Below are 18,725 nucleotides of genomic sequence, written 5' to 3'. Positions count from 1 at the left end.
TGCTTAAAAAAACAATGTTAGTTTAAATGGTTAACCTAGATAAATGTGTGCTATTAGGAGCGTATCCAATCGTTTGTGCAGAGAAGCTAAAGCGTACTTTGCAGGACATGGAGTCGCCAGCACGATCACTTGCATTTTTTTCTTTATAACAGTGGAAACAACCAGTCATTTTTGCTCATAAAGGTAAGAGTAATACATCATTCGGGACTGTTAAGGGTCTACTTTTATTTGTGTGCACTCACAATATCAGCATACGTTGTGCTTTTTTAGAAAAAATAACAGGATACGCTTTCTGCTGTCTCGGTCTTGAGCAGGAACGCTTCACAAAAATGAACCGAAACCCTGCGAATATTCTATTTCCCCTGGAGCATTCATCATGGTAATTACTTGCGGGTGTTTTGTGGCAAGCTTTGCGTGTGCTTTAACATTGAACTCTTCCAGCACTCGCTGCTGGTGGACACTAAACACCGTCATAAGTTGGGGCCGTTGGGCTCGGGCTGAAATGCAGGGCTCTAAAGCGCAGCTTGTTGCATTTAAGCAGCAAAAATACACACAAAATGACAACAAAATGGCCATCCTGGCCACACAGTTAAATAAATGATCATATTCAGTGATGTGAAATGTGGAGTAAGGTCTGGCGCAGTTGCAGCTTGTACTTATTACTAAAACAAGAAAGCAAATGAGTAGCATTAATAGTCATTCATTTTAGTTAACATATGCTATGATAATTTGAACAGATTTTTATTCTTATTGTAAAATAATGGAACATTTAGGTCATGAATATTGTCTCAAAAGTCATGGAAATGTATTGGTAAAAATGTGTACGAACCCTGTAAATAGTTTAGGGTCGGTAAGATTTTAAAAATATATTATTTATAAAATGTAATTTATTCCTGTGAGGCATTATCATCAATATTGAAAAGAGTTTTGCTGCTTAATATTTTTATGGAAACCGTGATACTTTTCCCCCATGATTCTTAAATAGAAGGTTCAAAGAAACAGCGTTTATTTGAAATAGAAATCTTTTTTGTAACATTATCAATGTCTACAAACTCTCACTTCAATTTAATGCATCCATACTCCGTACTTCGGAATGGTAGTGTATTTAACTTGTTTGTAATATCGGTGTTATTTTCCATGGTCTTAAAACATTGTTTCTCCTCAGGCAGCGATGGTGGACAGCAGTCTGCCCCTATATGGCACAGCATCCATGGGAGCGTCCAGTCTGAAGGCTTTGGCCAGTGCACTGCATGAGGACATGAGTTCTCACGACCATGACGAAGGCTCCCTCAGCGACTCCAGCCTGGAGCTCTCTCCTGTGCTCTCCACACTGTGAGTCCACTCTCCCGCCTGTCTGATACCACTCACGTAAACACTGAGAACATCTAATCAGTCACTGACTGGGTTATTGAAAGATTTAAAAAGGCAATTAAGTTATTTTGAGTAGGGTAAGATGAGGGAAGATGCCCCCCCTTAACACTTTACCCACCATTGTTGGAATTTTCTGGCATTCCCTGTTTTCGCTGTTATACAGTAGGGGGCGCTATTACACATCTTCTGAAAGAGGACAGAATCTCCTGATTAAAATGAGATGGTCCTCACTGCAGAACACAAGATCCAGATCCTACTCCTCCCACCTTACGTATACCTAAACCTACCCGTCTTCACCCCCTGATCCCTAAACCCACCCAACTCCACCCCTAAACCTACTAATCTCCACCCCCTAGATGTGGATCCAACCACGCCCCCTGGATCTTGTGTTCTGCAGTGAGGGGCTACTGATTAAAATACAAAAAGAAAGGTAGGAGCAACAGAAACAAGTGATCATCAAACATTAAACAGCATATAAATCAAAACTGCCTAACGTTACCGAATGAAATGACGATCCAGGAAGTGGTTCAGGACTGTGCAAGTTTTCGTGGTGTTGATGGTTTATGTTCATCTATGTTTTGATCACCATTTTGAATCTGATCCAGACATAGACTTTGACAAAAACATGATTTTCTCAGCTTTTTATTCAAAAATGTTAGGCAGAGGCTCCGTTCTTTCTTTTGACATGTTGCATGTTCAGATATTCATATAACAAAATGTTTGTAGGCCATGAAAGTTTTGTAAAAATGATCAGAAATGCTGGCAGTCTTTATTTATTTTTTTTGTAAATGCTGGCAGGGGAAAGAGTTCAGAACAGTGTGCATTTACTTTTAGAATATGTAGTTGAGTGACGCATTAGTGGGTGATTAGGATGATGCATTAGCCAATGTGTTATGTCAATGTGTTTATGTCATGATAGCAACAAAAGTTAGCAACAGATTTTCAGTTTGATCCCGGGCTGACGTGAGCGGTCTGTGTTCACAGGCATCAGTCTCAGATTAAAGAGGAACCGATGGAGGCCGAAGACTACAATGGCTCCATGTCTCCAGAGACGGAAGACCAGCACAGTCCAGACACCAACCACAACGAGAAGTACACCGAAGAGCAGCCGGGATTCTCCTCGTCACCTCACTCATTCCACTGCTGAGATCCTCATCCTTCATCTGACCAGTGCACCATCAAACTCTGAGAATCCTGACGCAGAAAACTAACAGCTGCAACTTTTCCTTTTGGGAACAACCGTTTATTTATTGTTTCGATGTACCTGTTTCTGTTGTATGCAATGGTTTGACCTCACTGGTACTAAAGGGCTCCTCTGTGTTTGAAAAGGTCGCCCATCAGCTTGCAGAGGATAAAAGAGGGCGCTGTAGGCTATACGTCATCTTTGGTTTGTATATTTAACACTACGGCACCTGAACTCAATCAACCACTTGCCTGAAAGGGAAGATGATTTCCCTGTCAACTGAGGAAGATCCATGCCTATGAATTTTTAAGCTGTCTATGATGAGATATATTTAGCTTTCCACAAAATCTGTTCACTGCAGCTGTGAATGCTGAATGAAAAGCTCTTTATTGTAAATGCAAGTTTGAATCACCTCTGCCTCAAATACTGTAGGGTTAGTCGCCATCAGGGCCGTCGCTTAAGTTCACGGGGCGCTGACGATATTTTGATGGGTGGCCCAGTGAGGCTGTAACATAGAGGACCTGACGACGGCCCTGGTTGCCGTGACGGTAACATGTGGCCTTAAGTTTCGGGCTGCTTATTGGTAGAATGGAAAATGAAATTGTGAATGTCTTTATCTTTTTTACCTCTGTTTTTTCAAGATAAAAACAAAACCAAAGGGGAACATTTTATAACCAGCACTTGATGATGAATGTTTTTTCAATTGTAGTTTTTGATTTGTTTTTCACTTAGTGTGTACAGAAGGCTACTGTATTATGTTTGTATATATAGTATACAAACTAAAGTCCCAATCATTCAGTTACTAGTAAAGCTGAACCAAACGTTTTCTTCCATATTTGAGTAGAGTGAATTATATATTTTTTCCTCTGTTGTAGAAAAAAATCTACGGTTACCAAAGATGTTTTTTTTTTAATGTTATGTACCCTGTTTACATTGTCCCTTTTGATATGGCCAAGACTAAGAAGTCTTCACTTGAATGGATTCGATAAGTATAGGATGCGTTTAAATGTCACACTCCTGACATTTTGAGCATTTTGTAACTCTAATCATTTGATCTGACAACTAGTAATTGTACCACAGAGAAAAGAGTAGATGACAAGGAAATAATGCATAATTGTTGACTGAATAACTTGTTACACATGTCCAAAAGGAATAGATGACATCTATTTCAAATCAACTGTCAGTTTGTTCAATACTTCTGAATAAATGGCCTTATGATTAATAAATTCTTGTATAAAAATGTGAAAAAATTATATGGTGTAAGTTTTTTCCTTTATAAATAATTTTAAATATCTAAATTTACAAAGTATAAGTATTTTCATTTATACAAATATAAATATATTAATTGGATTTTATGAACGGTGCATTAAATTCACTACAAAAGGGGACAAAATGTTAGTAAACAACTGAGAAAGGTGTATGAAAATGTATGTGAACAACACAAAAATGTGTGCGTATATATATTTAAATTCTAATACATGATGATTGTTGAATGGATAGGAATAGAACAGTACATTATAACTGAAATAATTCACATCATGAATTCAGATTTGGTACCATAACTACATTTATTATATTTTTCACTTGTGCATACACTGCAAAAATAACATCTAGTAATAAAAAAAAACATCAAAATCCTTCCATGTAGTCTTTTTTTTTTAACTTTCAAAGTCAGCTGCATGTGTAAAAATATATTACTACATAAAAAGATCAATAAGAAAATACAGAATACAATATATTAACGTTATCATAGATGTGTCTTACTATCTGTCAAAAACAGCAATAACTTGTTGATACAGGCTAGTAAAATAAATGGCACAGCTTAAAGTAACTGATTGAGTACATGGCCACATGTCTTTGGTTATAAATAGCTTCAGGAGATCATTATGCAAAGAATGAAGGCGGAAATGTCCACCTGTCCAATCAGTTTAAAGTCTGGTTACATTCCAATATAATGTTCTACTACACAGTATGGTAGGCAATGGTACAGCATGATGCCACGGTCAGTTGACAAAGCTATCGTTCATATATGATGTCTTGTGCTAATGTGGATGATTATGTACCACTGTCTGCCTTATTTTATATTCTGGTTATGAACAGTGCATGAAATACACAACAAAAGGGGACAAAATAAAGTTCCTTCTTACTCTAAAAGGTAACCAAATTCTCTCTGGGTAATAATCACATGACCATCAGCCTTCCATTATGACATCAAACTACAGGACATTTCAATCTGGAACTCCAGCAGAGCACAACAGCTGCTCAGCGTCACGACTACGCCATGTCTGGTCCTCCATCTGTTTCTCCATCTCAAACGCTCTGTAACTTTCCCTATCATTCGCAGACACCGGGCCAGATTCACAAACTATGGAAGCTTGTTTCCAGGTAATTGTGAGTTTTTCAATTTGGACTTTTTCCAAATGTTAACTCAGAATTGTGAGATATAAACAGAATTACAAGAAGAAGAAAAAAGCAGAATTGCAAGACATAAACTCAGAATTGTGAGAAATGAACAGAACTGTGATATGAATTAAAAATTCTGAGAAAGAAAATGCAGAATTGCAAGATATAAACTCAGAATTGTGAGAAACTAACAGAATTGCAAGATATAAACTTAGAATTGTGAGAAATTAACAGAATTGTGATATGAATTCAAAATTCTGAGAAAGAAAAGGCAGAATTGCAAGATATAAACTTAGAATTGTGAGAAATTAACAGAATTGTGTGATATGAATTCAAAATTCTGAGAAAGAAAAGGCAGAATTGCAAGATATAAACTTAGAATTGTGAGAAATTAACAGAATTGTGTGATATGAATTCAAAATTCTGAGAAAGAAAAGGCAGAATTGCAAGATATAAACTTAGAATTGTGAGAAATTAACAGAATTGTGTGATATGAATTCAAAATTCTGAGAAAGAAAAGGCAGAATTGCAAGATATAAACTTAGAATTATGGGAAAGCCAGAATTCTGTAAACATGGGCCAGTTGCATAAACATAGACACTATGTTAAGACTGCGTCTTAAGAACTAGTTTGACCAACTAGCAGTTAGCCACGAGATAATCAGTCTCACTTTTCTGATTAAAATTGGGCCAATCTACATTTTTGTTATAGACTTTAAACAGTTATGACCAATCTAGAAGAAGAAAAAATTTGATGGCTAACTTTTTAAGACTAGTCCAAGCAGTTTATGCAACCGGCCCCATCTCGCAATTCTATTTTATTTATTTATTTTCTCTGAGCTGCTAGATATAAACTCAAAATTACGAGAAAAATGTCAGAATTGTGAGATGAAAAGTCACAATTGCCTTTATTTATTTTATTTATTTATTTTTTACTGTGGCTGAAATACGTTTCCAATAGAAACTATGGCACCTCCTTTCCAGTTAGGACAAAAAAAATAAAAAATTTAATTTGGCTTTTGAATAAAATAAACATTTTCAACCATAATTTAGTGTACGTCAAAACTCTAAAACCAAATTGGCATCAATCTTTATAAACTGATGATTGTCATTCTGCAGAGACTGTTATCTGTGCAATTCGTAAGTTTGAGTGCATTTAACAGATTTATTTTATTCAGGGGTCAATAACAGTGCTTTTGAAAACCCCTTATATAACAATCTTCATTTACAAGTCACTTACAATCCCACGAACACCAAAACAGCTCTAAAAAGGCAAAACCACAACAGACTGCTGGCTTTAGTTTGGTTACATTCTGTATATTTTGGTTGTTTTGGCATCATGCTAGTCAACAGTAAAGCCCTTGTCTTTGCCGAAAAGTCTTATGTTATGAAACCCTTAAACTTGACAGAAGGTGCAACATTACAGTCTCGTGATGTGCGGCAGTGTACGTGAAGAGCCTCGTCCCCGGGGCCCTAGCGTCTATGTGGTGCCAGCATTACTTTGTTAATGAAGTTGACGATGGCAGTCGCGGGCTGTTCGGGATCCAGCTCTGCAAAAAGATGGCACACATTTTCCGCCACATTTCCGGGCTTCTTGGCAACAAAACCAAATACTCTGAGAGGAGACAGAGAGATACGAGAATGAGCGACTGGGGGGATAAAATATCAGTCAGACTTACAATCCACATGAGTGAACGGACAGACAGGATGATCAGTTCTATGGTTATCTAAGAGTAAATGACCATGCACATAAGCACCTAATCAGTTTCCTATCAGGCACAACACAGAGGAAACAAGCTGGCTGAACAGTCCAGACAAAACGCATATCATTTAGACTTACTTAGAGGTTGTGCTGTCTGAGTTAGTCCACCTACGGCAGCAAGAGGGAGACAGAGACAAGACTGAGGAACAGACTCTCTCTCACTCTCACTCACACACACACACACACACACACACACACACACACACACACACACGGGACGTTGCAGCCACACATGAGCATGCTCTCAATCTGAGGACAAACACATACTCTATACTAGTTCTGTGCATATTTAGTGTAATCTTGTGGTTGTAACATATTTGTGCTGCATGTGAATTCCGTTCTGATACATTTCCTATTGCAATGATGCGTGAAATCGAGCTTGTGTGGCTAGAAGTATTCGTGTTCATATACTTGTGTAGAGTATGCTGTGGATGTAACACACATCGCATTGGGGCTTCATTTTTGGAGCTCTATGTCAAATCATATTTTGTACATTGTAACTGAGAAGCTGTTTTTAAAGGAATAGTTCACCCAAAAATGACACAAGTTTGTGTAATAAATCCATAATTAAAACAAAACAACTTTTGAATTGCTTCTGGCTAAAATATGAGGACTCTATCTATAATATTGCTTTGGCCAGTGAAAAAGTTGTATCGTCTGAATCAGGAGAGAAATATTCCCAAATGTGTCGGTGGATTTTAATGTGAAACATTTTCACTGGAGGAAGCATTATTTTGGATTATGAACTCATATTTTGGTCAGAAGTGACGGGTTAAAGTTAAAACGTCTTGATGGATTTGTTTCTTACAAATAAAGTTTTTCTCCTCACAAAACAAAAAAATTATAGACTGGATTACTTGTGGATTATTGTGATGTTTTTATCAGCTCATTCTGACGGCACCCATTCACTGCAGAGGATTCATTGGCGAGCAAGTGATGTAATGCTAAATTTCTCCAAATCTGTTCTCATGAAGAAACAAACTCATCTACATCTTGGCTGGCCTAAGGGTGAGTACAAATTGTAATTTTGGGTTAACTATTCCTTTAAGTTTGCTCATAGGCCCTTTTTTTTTTTTGGCTCATGCAAATGAAAAATGCTCTTTCCTGTAACATCTGGTTTAATGTTATTGCCTCAAATTCTTTAGATGCAAGACTGGTCACTGTGTGTCATGAAAGAGCGTTTACAAAATAAAAATCACAGAGCCCAAACTATTTACAGGGTTCAAAGTGATGGTTTAAGAAAAGACAAGTGTTTTGCCTGCACAGGGTGGGTTTGCATTTCAAACAAAGCCCCAAAGCTTGTGTTGTACATAAAACAGAAAATATACACACATAAATGAGTCAATAAAAAACATTTATGCACATACTGCACACACAGACAGAGCAGCCCACACAGAGTCATGCACTACCTGATTAGATTTCAGTTTGCCTTACAACTCCTCATTAACTCTAACCTCACAATGAGTGTATATTGTGTCTGTGCTTTCATCATTCAGTGATATCTCAGCGTGGCGTGTTGACGTGTGCCGTTATGTTTACCTTTATCTGGGATGCGGAGGGCACAGGGCAGAGAGATTGGTGTAATGGAATGCTGATACACCAGTGCTGAAAGACTCCCTACCAATGTCAAAACACACACAGAGGACCTCAATACTTCGCTTTCACTTCAACACTTCAACATTATTTACCTTTAAAACTGATGTGTCAGATTGCAAAAGCACCAGAATGTAGCCAGACGGCAACTAATCACAAGCATAAAATACATTTTTGGCTGTCTATTATAGAAAAACTACACTACATCAAAGATATGAGCATTATCTCAACTTCTACAACTCAAGGTTGTACGTTGGGTCTTTTTATGAAGCAGCGTTCTGAACTATTTGGCATATTCAGCGCTCTGCTAGAGAACATGATGGAGATATCATGGAGATTGGATAATATTGCTGTCTAAATACCTTGCATGCATGGAGCAAACTGACTCCCCCCCCCCAAACTCATTTTCACAATCACCATAGCTCAACTTGCATACAACTTTATTCAGCCTGGCTGTTCTATTAACTCCAACTTTGGTTTAGGACCGCAAGAAACATCTGTCTAACATCTTCATAATAAAATGTCATACAGGTTTGGAATGAAACGAGAATGAGTAAACGATGACACTATTGACATTCCTGGGTGAATTATTGATTTAAGCTTAGTCCTGGTTTAAAGGGATAGTTCACCCAAAAATAAAAATTTTATGTTTATCTGCTTATCCCCAGGGCACCCAAGATGTAGGTGACTTTGTTTCTTCAGTAGAACACATATGATGATTTTTTACTTTAACCGTTGCAGTCTATCAGTTCTATAAAGCATGGCAATGGTAACAAAATCTATGAGAGTAAAAAAAACATGCACAGACAAATCCAAATTAAACCCTGCGGCCCGTGACGACACATTGATGTCCTAACACACGAAACGATCGGTTTGTGCGAGAAACCGAACAGTATGTATATAATTTTTTACCTCTAATACACCACTATGTCCAACTGTCTACCTGCACGCGCTCTGGCGTAGTTTACACAAGCGCCGGAAGTGATCTCTCTCACATAGACTGCAACGGTTAAAGTAAAAAATCATCACATGTGTTCTACTGAAGAAACAAAGTCACCTACATCTTGGATGCCCTGGGGGTAAGCAGATAAACATCACATTTTCATTTTTGGGTGAACTATCCCTTTAAACCAGGACTAAGCTTAATCAGTGTCTGGCGAGCCACCCTGTAGTTTTATAGAGGATTCCTGAAGTGCTCACCAAAGTAGGGCTCATTTTGACAGCCCTTAATCTTCACTCCTCGAGGCCCCGTCTCAATCAGGAAGTGTCGAACCAGCTGTTCCAGAGGGTCTCCTCCTGCTAACAGACAGGAAATTATATCTTTAATGCAAACTATGATGCTAATATTGGTTGTACATAGAAACATGACAAAACATGACAAGTTTCGAAATATTGCACTTCAATTTAGATAAAAGCAGTTCTCAATGCTTTCTCAAATAAATGTTCAGTTGAATTGTACAAAAATAAACAGTGCACTTAGTCCAGTATTAATTATGACAATAAAATATTCAAGACAATGAAAGCTAAAATTCAAAGTTTGTCGTGACTTTGCTTTTGCAGTTAAAAAATTAGTCACATGAATTTCACAAATTCTATTTACATTTAAATTTGAATTGCACTTCTACTTTCTGTTCGCCGCCTCAATTCAAATTGGTAATGGCATTCTCAGTTCAAATCTGAATGGAGCACAACCTTATCAACCAAGGTTGTGAATTTGGGACAGGACTATCTGTTTGTCCAGTCAAAGACAAGGCGAGTTGATGACAATTGTCATTATTACTGTAATTCTGTTTGGTGCAGAAATGACACACTTCAGCTTTAGCTCTAAATTCCTGCGATGTTTAGCTCTGGTAGAGTACTTCAGGTGCAGTTGTGTGTTTCCTGTGCAGACAGAGAGCTTTGGGAGCAATACTGAAGCAAGATAAATGTTTGTGTGAGGAAATGCCTGCAGATGTGGCGTACCTTTGCTGCTATGGTTATTGACGTTGGGGGGTTGGCTGGCAACTTTCAGGGCCAGACCGTAGGCCCCCTGGAAAGAGTTACTGTCTCGGATGAGGAAGGCCCCTGGCTCTCTTTCCTTCAGTGCTGCAATAGCTGTTGAACAGAAACAGGACAGTTTAATGAGACATTGCCATTTAAAAAATAGATCCAAACATATGGAACGACAATCTGTTGCAGCATGTGCAAAAACACTACAGCACAAAAATAAGCATGACTGTTAGTCTTGCTCATATACTAAGGGTTATGAAAAGTGACTTAATAAGTAATAAGACATGGCTGCATTTGCATGAACAAAACTGTTTACACAAACATCTATAGCAATCAGCAATAATGCTGGGCATTGACAGATTTCCTGATTCGGTTCAATTCTGATTCGATTCCAATTCATTTGGGTATATTTTTTGGAGGGAACTCAAAAGAAAGCCACCTCTGGCCATTATTTTGCAGTACACTGCATTTCAATTTTACAAATGGAGATTGTTCAAATGAAAATTAAATGGAAAATCAGTATCTTTACCCAGCCCTAATTAGCAGCTGGCTATGAAGACATCTCTAAACTGCATTTAGTTTTATATAGTTAAAAGACAACAGTGGTTTTCTCACCTTGCTCTCTAGAGATGCCAGGTTTATACCAAAACCGAGAGCTGTCCTGCACAAATTTCACACTGACACGGCTGCCCATCTCACCCTCCACACCAACTTCTCCCTCTCCAGCGGGCATGGTCAGCTCTCCTACTGAAGGTGAGAATGTAACGTGGTGTTGCCCAGAAGGCTGATGACTCATGGACGCCCTCAGCATTCCAGACCTCCCGTTAGGTGATCCAGGCAGGCCGGATGGGCGGCGTTTCTCAGGGAGGGGAGGCTGTGGGACGGAGGTGGCTGGGCACCCTAAGTAGGAGCCTGGAGGAGATGGGGTGCAGCAGGCTGGAGAGTTGGGAAAGGTGGGAGTGGAGCTGGGGCTGCCGTCCATACTGTGTCCTGCAGGAAGTGAGGTTCCAGAGCCCAACATCAGCTTCCTGCCCAGCGTGGCGAATCCGGGCACTGGGGGTTCAGGGGAGGATGAGCTCTCGTGTTCGCCAGTGGGTGGTTGAGGGGACGCAGGGACTGAAGAAGCAGAAGTGGTGTCTGGTTCAGGAGATGGCGATACTTCGTTGCTCTGCGAGTGAGCTGGGATGGACTCGGATGGGATGGGAGAAGAGGCATCTGATGAGCGTGCTGGTTTAACAGTCTCAGTTGATTGTGGTACCCTTTCCATTATGGGTGGCACTGTAGCAGCAGTAGGCGAGCTGCTTGTCTGTGGTTGCATGGATTCTGATGGAGGTGTTAACGGGGCGGAGTGTTCTGCAGAGCTTTGTGGGGTAGGAGGTGTAGTAAGCGGGGCAGAGAGTTGTTGGGCAGTGGTGGGTGTGGCAGGAAAGGGGTGTATCTCAGGAATCTCTTGCCTGGAAGAAAGTACAGTTTGCCGAGACCCCAGACTGGTACTGTTGGACAGTAGGGCAAGTGGGTGCATCCTGTTGTGGAAGTGGGCCGAGCTGCTTTCACTGTTCACCTCTCTTGAGTCATACTCACGGACACTGAAAAAGGAAGAAGAATTCAACACAATATTGAATAAAGTCAGCAGATAACATTTTCATATACCGTAGGAGTAGCCATCTGTGCTCCTGGGGGGCTACCTGACTGCGGATGTCAGTTCCAACCCTGCTCCAACACACCTGCTGTTATTTTCAAGTAACCCTGACCACCTCAATTAGCTGGTTCAGTTGTGTTTTAAGGGTTGGATCTTCAGGTTCAGGTGGTTTAGATTTGTTGCATTAGAATCAGAGCTAAACTCTGCAGGAGCAACCCCACATCTATTCATAAATGCAGTTACCTCTCCTGGGTTTGCAAAGGGCTGCTTGTGTGGACTGGTGTTGGAGGTCCTGAAATATCAGAGGGTGTTGAACATGGGGCATGTGGATCTAGATGTGTCCGCCGCAGGGAACCATGGGTAATGTGACTACGCCAGCCTATGCTGTCTGCACCAGGGCAATCTGATAGGGATAGCATACAGACTGATAAACAAATATAATCATGCACAGGTTATACACAGTTCTTTAATATAAGATAATCACAACATGTTTGCAAAAGCTTCAAATTTAAAGACTTTAATTGTATCTGTCAAGACATTTGTCACCTGTATTTGTTTCAGAGGTGTACTGCTGAGGGTGGGAGTCCATTTGGTTATCTGTATGTCTGCTGGCATGGTGCACTGGGCCAGGGCAGGAGGTGGAGGGAGGTGGAAGAGGAGACGTGGACTCAGACTGGTAACCCGAGGCATAGCCACGACTCTCTGAGGGTGACGGTTGGTAGGGGGAGCAGGGGCACATCTGGTGTGGTGTCTGATATCCACTGGAACTGCTGCTGTACTTGAGATCCAGATGGGTGTGAGAGTGGGACCGGGAGGGTTCTGGGTATGCAGGATGGCCTGCGGGAAGTGGATCGAAGTTAAATGCAGGTAATTCATGACCGTGAGGCCCGTAGGGGGATACGGTAGCCCTTCTGTGCCAGTATTCTGCCTCTCGTTCTCTTTCCCACTGTAGTTCTGCTTCTCTGTCTCTCTCCCATTGCAGAGGCAGTTCTCGTCCCCTTCTTAGCCCCGCCTCCCGGTCCCATATCTCCGCCCCTCTTTGCATATCAGCCTCTCTGCCCCGTCTTAACCCAGTATCCCGATGAAGCTCTGCCTCCCTCTCCCAGTGTATTCCCTCCTCTCTGTCCAAACGGAGGGTATGGAAATCTTCTCGCCGTAGACAGCAGTCCCGACAGGGGCAGCCGGATGTCACTAGGCCATCTATCATCATGACATCGTGGTAGGGGCCGCTGGGTTTTGGGTGGTGTGGATGATTGTGGAGGTATGGAATGTACTCGTCCGTCCTACAGAGCAGTCGGGGAGACAGACTATGTGGATGGGGACTGATCTCTTGGGATGGATATGGACACAGGTGGCGTGATGGCCCCTCTGAGCAAGTGCGATGAAGGCAGTGCTGTGAACCTTGTTGGCGGTCCCAGAGCAGATCTGGTGGTGGCAGGGATTGGTGAGGATGGGCACTGTGGTGTTGGCAAAGCCCTATGACAGATGGCATCCCTGGAGAAGGAGCCCCTGTGTGTCCATTAGTGGTGGTGGGACGATCAAGGCAGTACCCATTGGATAAGTGGTGGAGTCCATCGCATCCAGGCTCAGCACAACGCTGGGATCGGTAGCCCACCCGACATGAGCATGAACGGCCTAACCTCAGTGACCCAGTCCTTTCAGGAGGCAAGGAATCACCGTCATCCAAAATGGCCGTCTCTCGGTCATGATCCCGTCCTCCATCCCCTTCAATCCCACCCAGAAGACGCTCAAGCTCCTCCCTCTCTTGCTGAGTAGGCGGGGCCTGTCGAGTCGGTACATCGAGCCTGCCAGGTGGGACAGATGAGTGTCCAGAATCAGTGCTAACAGACAGAAGCTGACTTGGACCCTCCTCAGAGCTCCTTGCAGGGCTCCCATTGGTGGACGGCAGGGAGGTGGAGCCTGCAGCAAGACGCTTTTTTACCTGTGCGTACAGGCTGCCATCTAGAGGCCCACGTGTGTGTGCGATATCTAGAGGGATGTATGAGAGTTGTTTTTTTTAATCAATGTTTATTGCAAGAAAGAATTTAAAGGTTTACATTCTGCACTTTTATATTTCCCTTAAGTCCACTTAAAATATTATTCAAGGTTTGCAGATTCACATTCTTTTCCTGCTACAAGTTACATATATTACAACATTATTATTATTTTTTTTTACAACATTAAAGGACATAATACATTATTTATTTGAAAACGTAACTCAAGTATCATGGTGAAAATTCAAAATGCAAAGAGTAGTCTTAATAAATAACATTTGACACTTGTATGCTGTTAACCCAACACTGGTTATGATAAAAAAAACACATCTGCCAAGGTGTTAATTTGCAAACCTGACCATTTGTTAATGTGCTCATGGTTGTGATGTCATAACCATGGTTATTTCTGAATAGTTTCAATAATCTGATCTGGCAAGACGTTGTAAACATTGTAAAGAGTAGTATCAACCTCTTTTATTTCTAAAAAAAAAAAGGAACGTCCTGTTTATAAAAATACAGTGGGCCTCATTTATCAATCTAACGTAGACAAGAGCACAGATCCATGCGCACAAATTAATTTACGACAGAGTTCACGTGTGATTTATGAAATATTCGTATGATGCCAATCTCATCGTAGGAATGATCGCACGTTGATAAATGTGGCTGCAGAAAACGATCGTCATTTGAATACCACGCCCCTAAAAACACCCAGGTTTAGAAGCCTCGCCCCTAGGGTTTACGACATGGAGAAACGAAACCCGGCCAAAAAGAGGAAGTAATCTCGTCAAAGAGAAATTGATCTTACTCCAAAAACACCGTTAACCTTGTAATTGCAAACTTTTAGGCTACATTAATTTATGTAATTTATATGTATTTTGAAATACTCGTAAATATAAACAGCCTATTTAGTTCCCCTCACTCTACAACAAATATTTTAAATTTAACGGTATTCAGAACAGAACAAGAATGAAAAATAAGTAGTTATAAAATTATATATTCAACTATAAAATAAATCGAATTAGACTATAGTGGCATTCATTATAAACAGCATACAAATGTCAAGCAAAACTGAAGCAGCATTGGGCTCACGCGCCTGTCTCATACCACAAGAATCCAAATGTTTCCATTTTTGCCATATTTGTAAGATTTGTTTGCATGACTATTATTTATTATGTAGCCTAAACATGGCTTTATACTTCAGTCATGTTCTAATATCCGTGTAAAATCCTTCACATGAGCTAAAATGTTTGTTTGGGCACTGCACGCTGATTTTACAGCGGATCTTTTCAAATAAACAGTGTAACTTTTATGTTTGGTTGACTGCATTTTAGTTTTATGATGAATAGCTGAAATGTCAGGCAATGGTAGAACTAATGTTGTTTGTGTGTGCGTGAGGCGCCTGTGCGATCAGATGGATTTAATCAAAGACAATTCAATTCAAGTTTATTTGTATAGCGCTTTTCACGATACAAATCGTTGAAAAGCAACTTTACAGAATTTTCTACAATATTTAGTGGTAGCTTATCAGTGGTGACTGTCAGTTAATGTACATATGGCAGAAATGTACGGAAAAATGTATTAAAGACGTAATCAAACAGACGATGAAAAGACAAAGAAAATAAATAAAATGCATTAAGAGTGTCACAAAAACACGAGCGTAGGCTATACTTGTTGCACAGTGCAAAGACCGTGAAAAAAAGACATTCAAAAATACATTCTAATCTTACTGGTTAACGATTGACTAATGAGCTTCATTTGACGGTCAGGAAAATAAAAATGAACAAAATGCTGTCATTCTAGAATTCTCCACCGTATTAAGTTCAGGTAACTCAAAAACTTGCGTACACGAGCAGAGACCAGACGTGAGATTTGATCGTAGCCACCGCTCACGTCCATATTGATAAATTCCACGTTTTGCGTTGAAACGACCGTACGCCCAATTTCGCCGTCGTGCGTTCGTTTCGTAAATGAGGATTCTAATCTTACTGGTTAACGATCGACTAATGAGCTTCATTTGACGGTCAGGAAAATAAAAATGAACAAAATGCTGTCATTCTAGAATTCTCCACCGTATTAAGTTCAGGTAACTCAAAAACTTGCGTACACGAGCAGAGACCAGACGTGAGATTTGATCGTAGCCACCGCTCACGTCCATATTGATAAATTCCACGTTTTGCGTTGAAACGACCGTACGCCCAATTTCGCCGTCGTGCGTTCGTTTCGTAAATGAGGCCCAGTATTTCTGAAGGCTTGAATAAACACCAATATGTGGTTGTATAAATGAATAGTTGTACCCTCTAGGCTGTCCTGATGTCTCTGATTGAAGTTCTCATAAGAATCCCAGCGCACCACCGGATCATTCGTGTTATAGTCCACGCTGACAGTTGGATCATTCCTCTGGCTCACCCTCCCTGAATCAAACAGGCACACATACACACACACACACACACACACACACACACACACACAATAAAATTACAGCCAAGAACATCTGCATTATAACACAGTTAAAGACCACATGATATGATAGAACCCTGTTGTTTCAATGGGAAATGCTATGTGTCAGCTCAGGAAAGATAATTGTGTTTGTCAAACAATTTCATGGTCCCTAAAACTGCAATTAAACAGTTAGTAAGAACTTAATCTGCAATCTGGTTTTTAGGTTACCTTTGATTTTCTCAGGCCCAGATGAAAACACAAACTCCACTGTGGCATCAGAGGGAAATCTGTCATCTACAAGAAACAGTGGGAATTGAGTGTTAATCATTAGGAAAACAGAAGACCCTTTCCAGCTAATAATGTTTGTCATTAATAATGGGCTTTGCATATAATATCCTCTCCATAATACACACTTTATAAATATGTTTCTGATTATAACGATGATTAATATCTAGGAATTTTCCCAGAGTTTTACAAGCAATTGAAGTTGCCTCCCATGCTTGTATGTAAGCCCATAGAGAATCCATTATCACGTGAAAGTCTGTATCTCATCTCAATCACGCAGCTGTGGTGCACAGGTGTTACCCAATGGGAACGAGGGTGATAATTTACGGCACAGCTAAAAGAACACAGACAATCGAAATAAAAAGCACATCGTAAAAAAACAAGCTCAGCTGAAATCCCAAGGCCATTTCAGCTCACGACAGTCAGAGTTGGACAGACGGCTCTGGTTTTATTGTAAAAAATATATGAGCTTGGCATATGATTCTTGGCTTGTCCCACTAAGAATGTACCTGAACAAGCTTCATCCAGTTCCCCTTTGCCGAACCAGAGCTGAGCTCCATGAATGGTGCACGTATGAAACTGCAGTCGAAACACAGAGTCTCTCTCAGCAGACTGAACCCGCCTGTGATAACACTTTACCTACAAGAAAGACAGAAAAAGACGCCATAAAAGTGACAGAGAGCGAGAGAAAGAGATTAAAGTGATGGAAATGCCTATGGTTTTGACAGTTGTGATATATCAGGGTCAGATAAAAACAGCCCCACATACCATGATGTCTCCTTTCAGCAGCAGTGCCGGCTCAATAGTAACAATCAGCCGTCTGCTCCCAGAGCCCTGCAGGTCACTACAAAAAACATACAGATAGCAAACATACTCTTTAAATTTGATTTTTTTTTTCTGAAGAAGAAGACATGATGGGTTAAAACTCCACTTCATAATGCTAGGCTGCTAGGGTAAAAGAGTCCACCCCCAGAGTCTCTTTGATATTCTGGTCTCTAGATATGGCCCCAGGTCCCTCCTATAATGTAGGTTTATAAAAACCATAAGTCTGATTGCTTAAGTTGCAGCACAAACAGTGCGAGCCAAGCTATGTGCCAAATTTTTATACTTTTATTATTAGTATTAAGCAGCGGTAATAGTGATACCTGTCCTAGCAGACACCTCTAATTATGATTTAAATTATGTGAATGTCTCCAATGCATCCTCACTCACTATATGCCAGAAGTGTAGACAAGCTGCATGGACTGATAGATCTTCAGGAAAGGGAAGAAACCTGTCAAGAGAGTGAGGAAAAAATGAAGGAGGAATTGGCAAACTTCCTGTGTGTCTCTCTCCTCCACTGCAAAAGATTAAAAACAAACCTGAAATGTGTGTGAATGTGAGGGAGGTTTGCTTAATGAATACATATGTGCCCATACAGACACATATTACCTCAGTGACCTCATCGAGGGCTTATGTATGAATGAAGTCAGGGAATGACGTTATGAAAACATTCACTCACCTCCATCTTCCTGGAAATTGGGGATGGTGGGAATGAGGACATGATGGAGGAAGAGTGGACTGCTGTTCATTTTGATGGCCCCTGAGAGCAGCCCTCCAAAGTAATAGATATACCTGTAGAGTTAATGTTGCAAAAAAAAAAGTCATGCAAAAAGTATATAAAGAGCACAAGGATCTATAAAGAACAAAAAGACAAAAATCAAAAAGGATGTACCTGTTCTGAGAGGGTTGGAGAGAGGACGACACTTTATCTTCACAAAACTTCCTCATGGCCAATGTGCTGAGGGCCTGATCTGCCCTGTGTGCACAAATGCAGTTGAAGATATAAGAAAAAATTAATATAATTAATTAACTAGAAGGCTCTCCATAAACATGTCTTCCAGAACTTCTGTTGTAATTATGTATGACAAAGCTCCTTGTTTGGACACAACACAAATCAAGAGACATACATTACATCTACCAACCACAATACAATTTATATTACAGAAGTTTCAAGAACTGTATGAAACAACTGCTGTTGAGGGGAAAAAATAAAAAAGTATATAAATATGATTGCAGTTTTAACATT

The 18,725-nt window shown here is 40.3% G+C and overlaps 2 protein-coding genes across 11 annotated transcripts in view; one reads left to right on the top strand and one right to left on the bottom strand.

The window, feature by feature from the left end:
* The window catches only part of LOC107568046 (forkhead box protein P1-B-like), a 48,289-nt gene extending 44,465 nt beyond the window's left edge, over window positions 1–3,824 (top strand). For 4 of the 6 annotated variants that reach the window (XM_016253891.1, XM_016253890.1, XM_016253888.1 and 1 more), the window contains 2 exons: window positions 1,166–1,332; window positions 2,356–3,824. In XM_016253891.1, the coding sequence (XP_016109377.1) occupies window positions 1,166–1,332; window positions 2,356–2,518 (330 nt within the window). In that variant the 3' untranslated portion in view covers window positions 2,519–3,824. The remainder of the gene's footprint in view (window positions 1–1,165; window positions 1,333–2,355) is intronic. The other 2 variants (XM_016253889.1, XM_016253893.1) reach the window with 2 other exon arrangements.
* A 4,366-nt stretch (window positions 3,825–8,190) lies between these two features.
* LOC107568045 (tensin-2-like) overlaps window positions 8,191–18,725 on the bottom strand; it is a 52,619-nt gene continuing 42,084 nt past the window's right edge. For 4 of the 5 annotated variants that reach the window (XM_016253882.1, XM_016253886.1, XM_016253887.1 and 1 more), the window contains 13 exons: window positions 18,372–18,455; window positions 18,159–18,271; window positions 17,870–17,930; window positions 17,426–17,501; window positions 17,167–17,296; window positions 16,601–16,666; window positions 16,228–16,344; window positions 12,486–13,928; window positions 12,183–12,342; window positions 10,916–11,886; window positions 10,274–10,405; window positions 9,512–9,610; window positions 8,191–8,335 (listed from right to left, as the gene is read on the bottom strand). In XM_016253882.1, the coding sequence (XP_016109368.1) occupies window positions 8,211–8,335; window positions 9,512–9,610; window positions 10,274–10,405; window positions 10,916–11,886; window positions 12,183–12,342; window positions 12,486–13,928; window positions 16,228–16,344; window positions 16,601–16,666; window positions 17,167–17,296; window positions 17,426–17,501; window positions 17,870–17,930; window positions 18,159–18,271; window positions 18,372–18,455 (3,577 nt within the window). In that variant the 3' untranslated portion in view covers window positions 8,191–8,210. The remainder of the gene's footprint in view (window positions 8,336–9,511; window positions 9,611–10,273; window positions 10,406–10,915; window positions 11,887–12,182; window positions 12,343–12,485; window positions 13,929–16,227; window positions 16,345–16,600; window positions 16,667–17,166; window positions 17,297–17,425; window positions 17,502–17,869; window positions 17,931–18,158; window positions 18,272–18,371; window positions 18,456–18,725) is intronic. The other variant, XM_016253883.1, reaches the window with a different exon arrangement.

This window comes from Sinocyclocheilus grahami, unplaced genomic scaffold, assembly GCF_001515645.1.
Source record: "Sinocyclocheilus grahami isolate Dianchi unplaced genomic scaffold, SAMN03320097.WGS_v1.1 scaffold1209.1, whole genome shotgun sequence".
NCBI classification, from domain to species: Eukaryota; Metazoa; Chordata; class Actinopteri; order Cypriniformes; family Cyprinidae; genus Sinocyclocheilus; species Sinocyclocheilus grahami.
The sequence above is the reverse complement of the archived record's forward strand: the minus strand, read 5'-3'. Positions and strand labels throughout refer to the sequence as shown.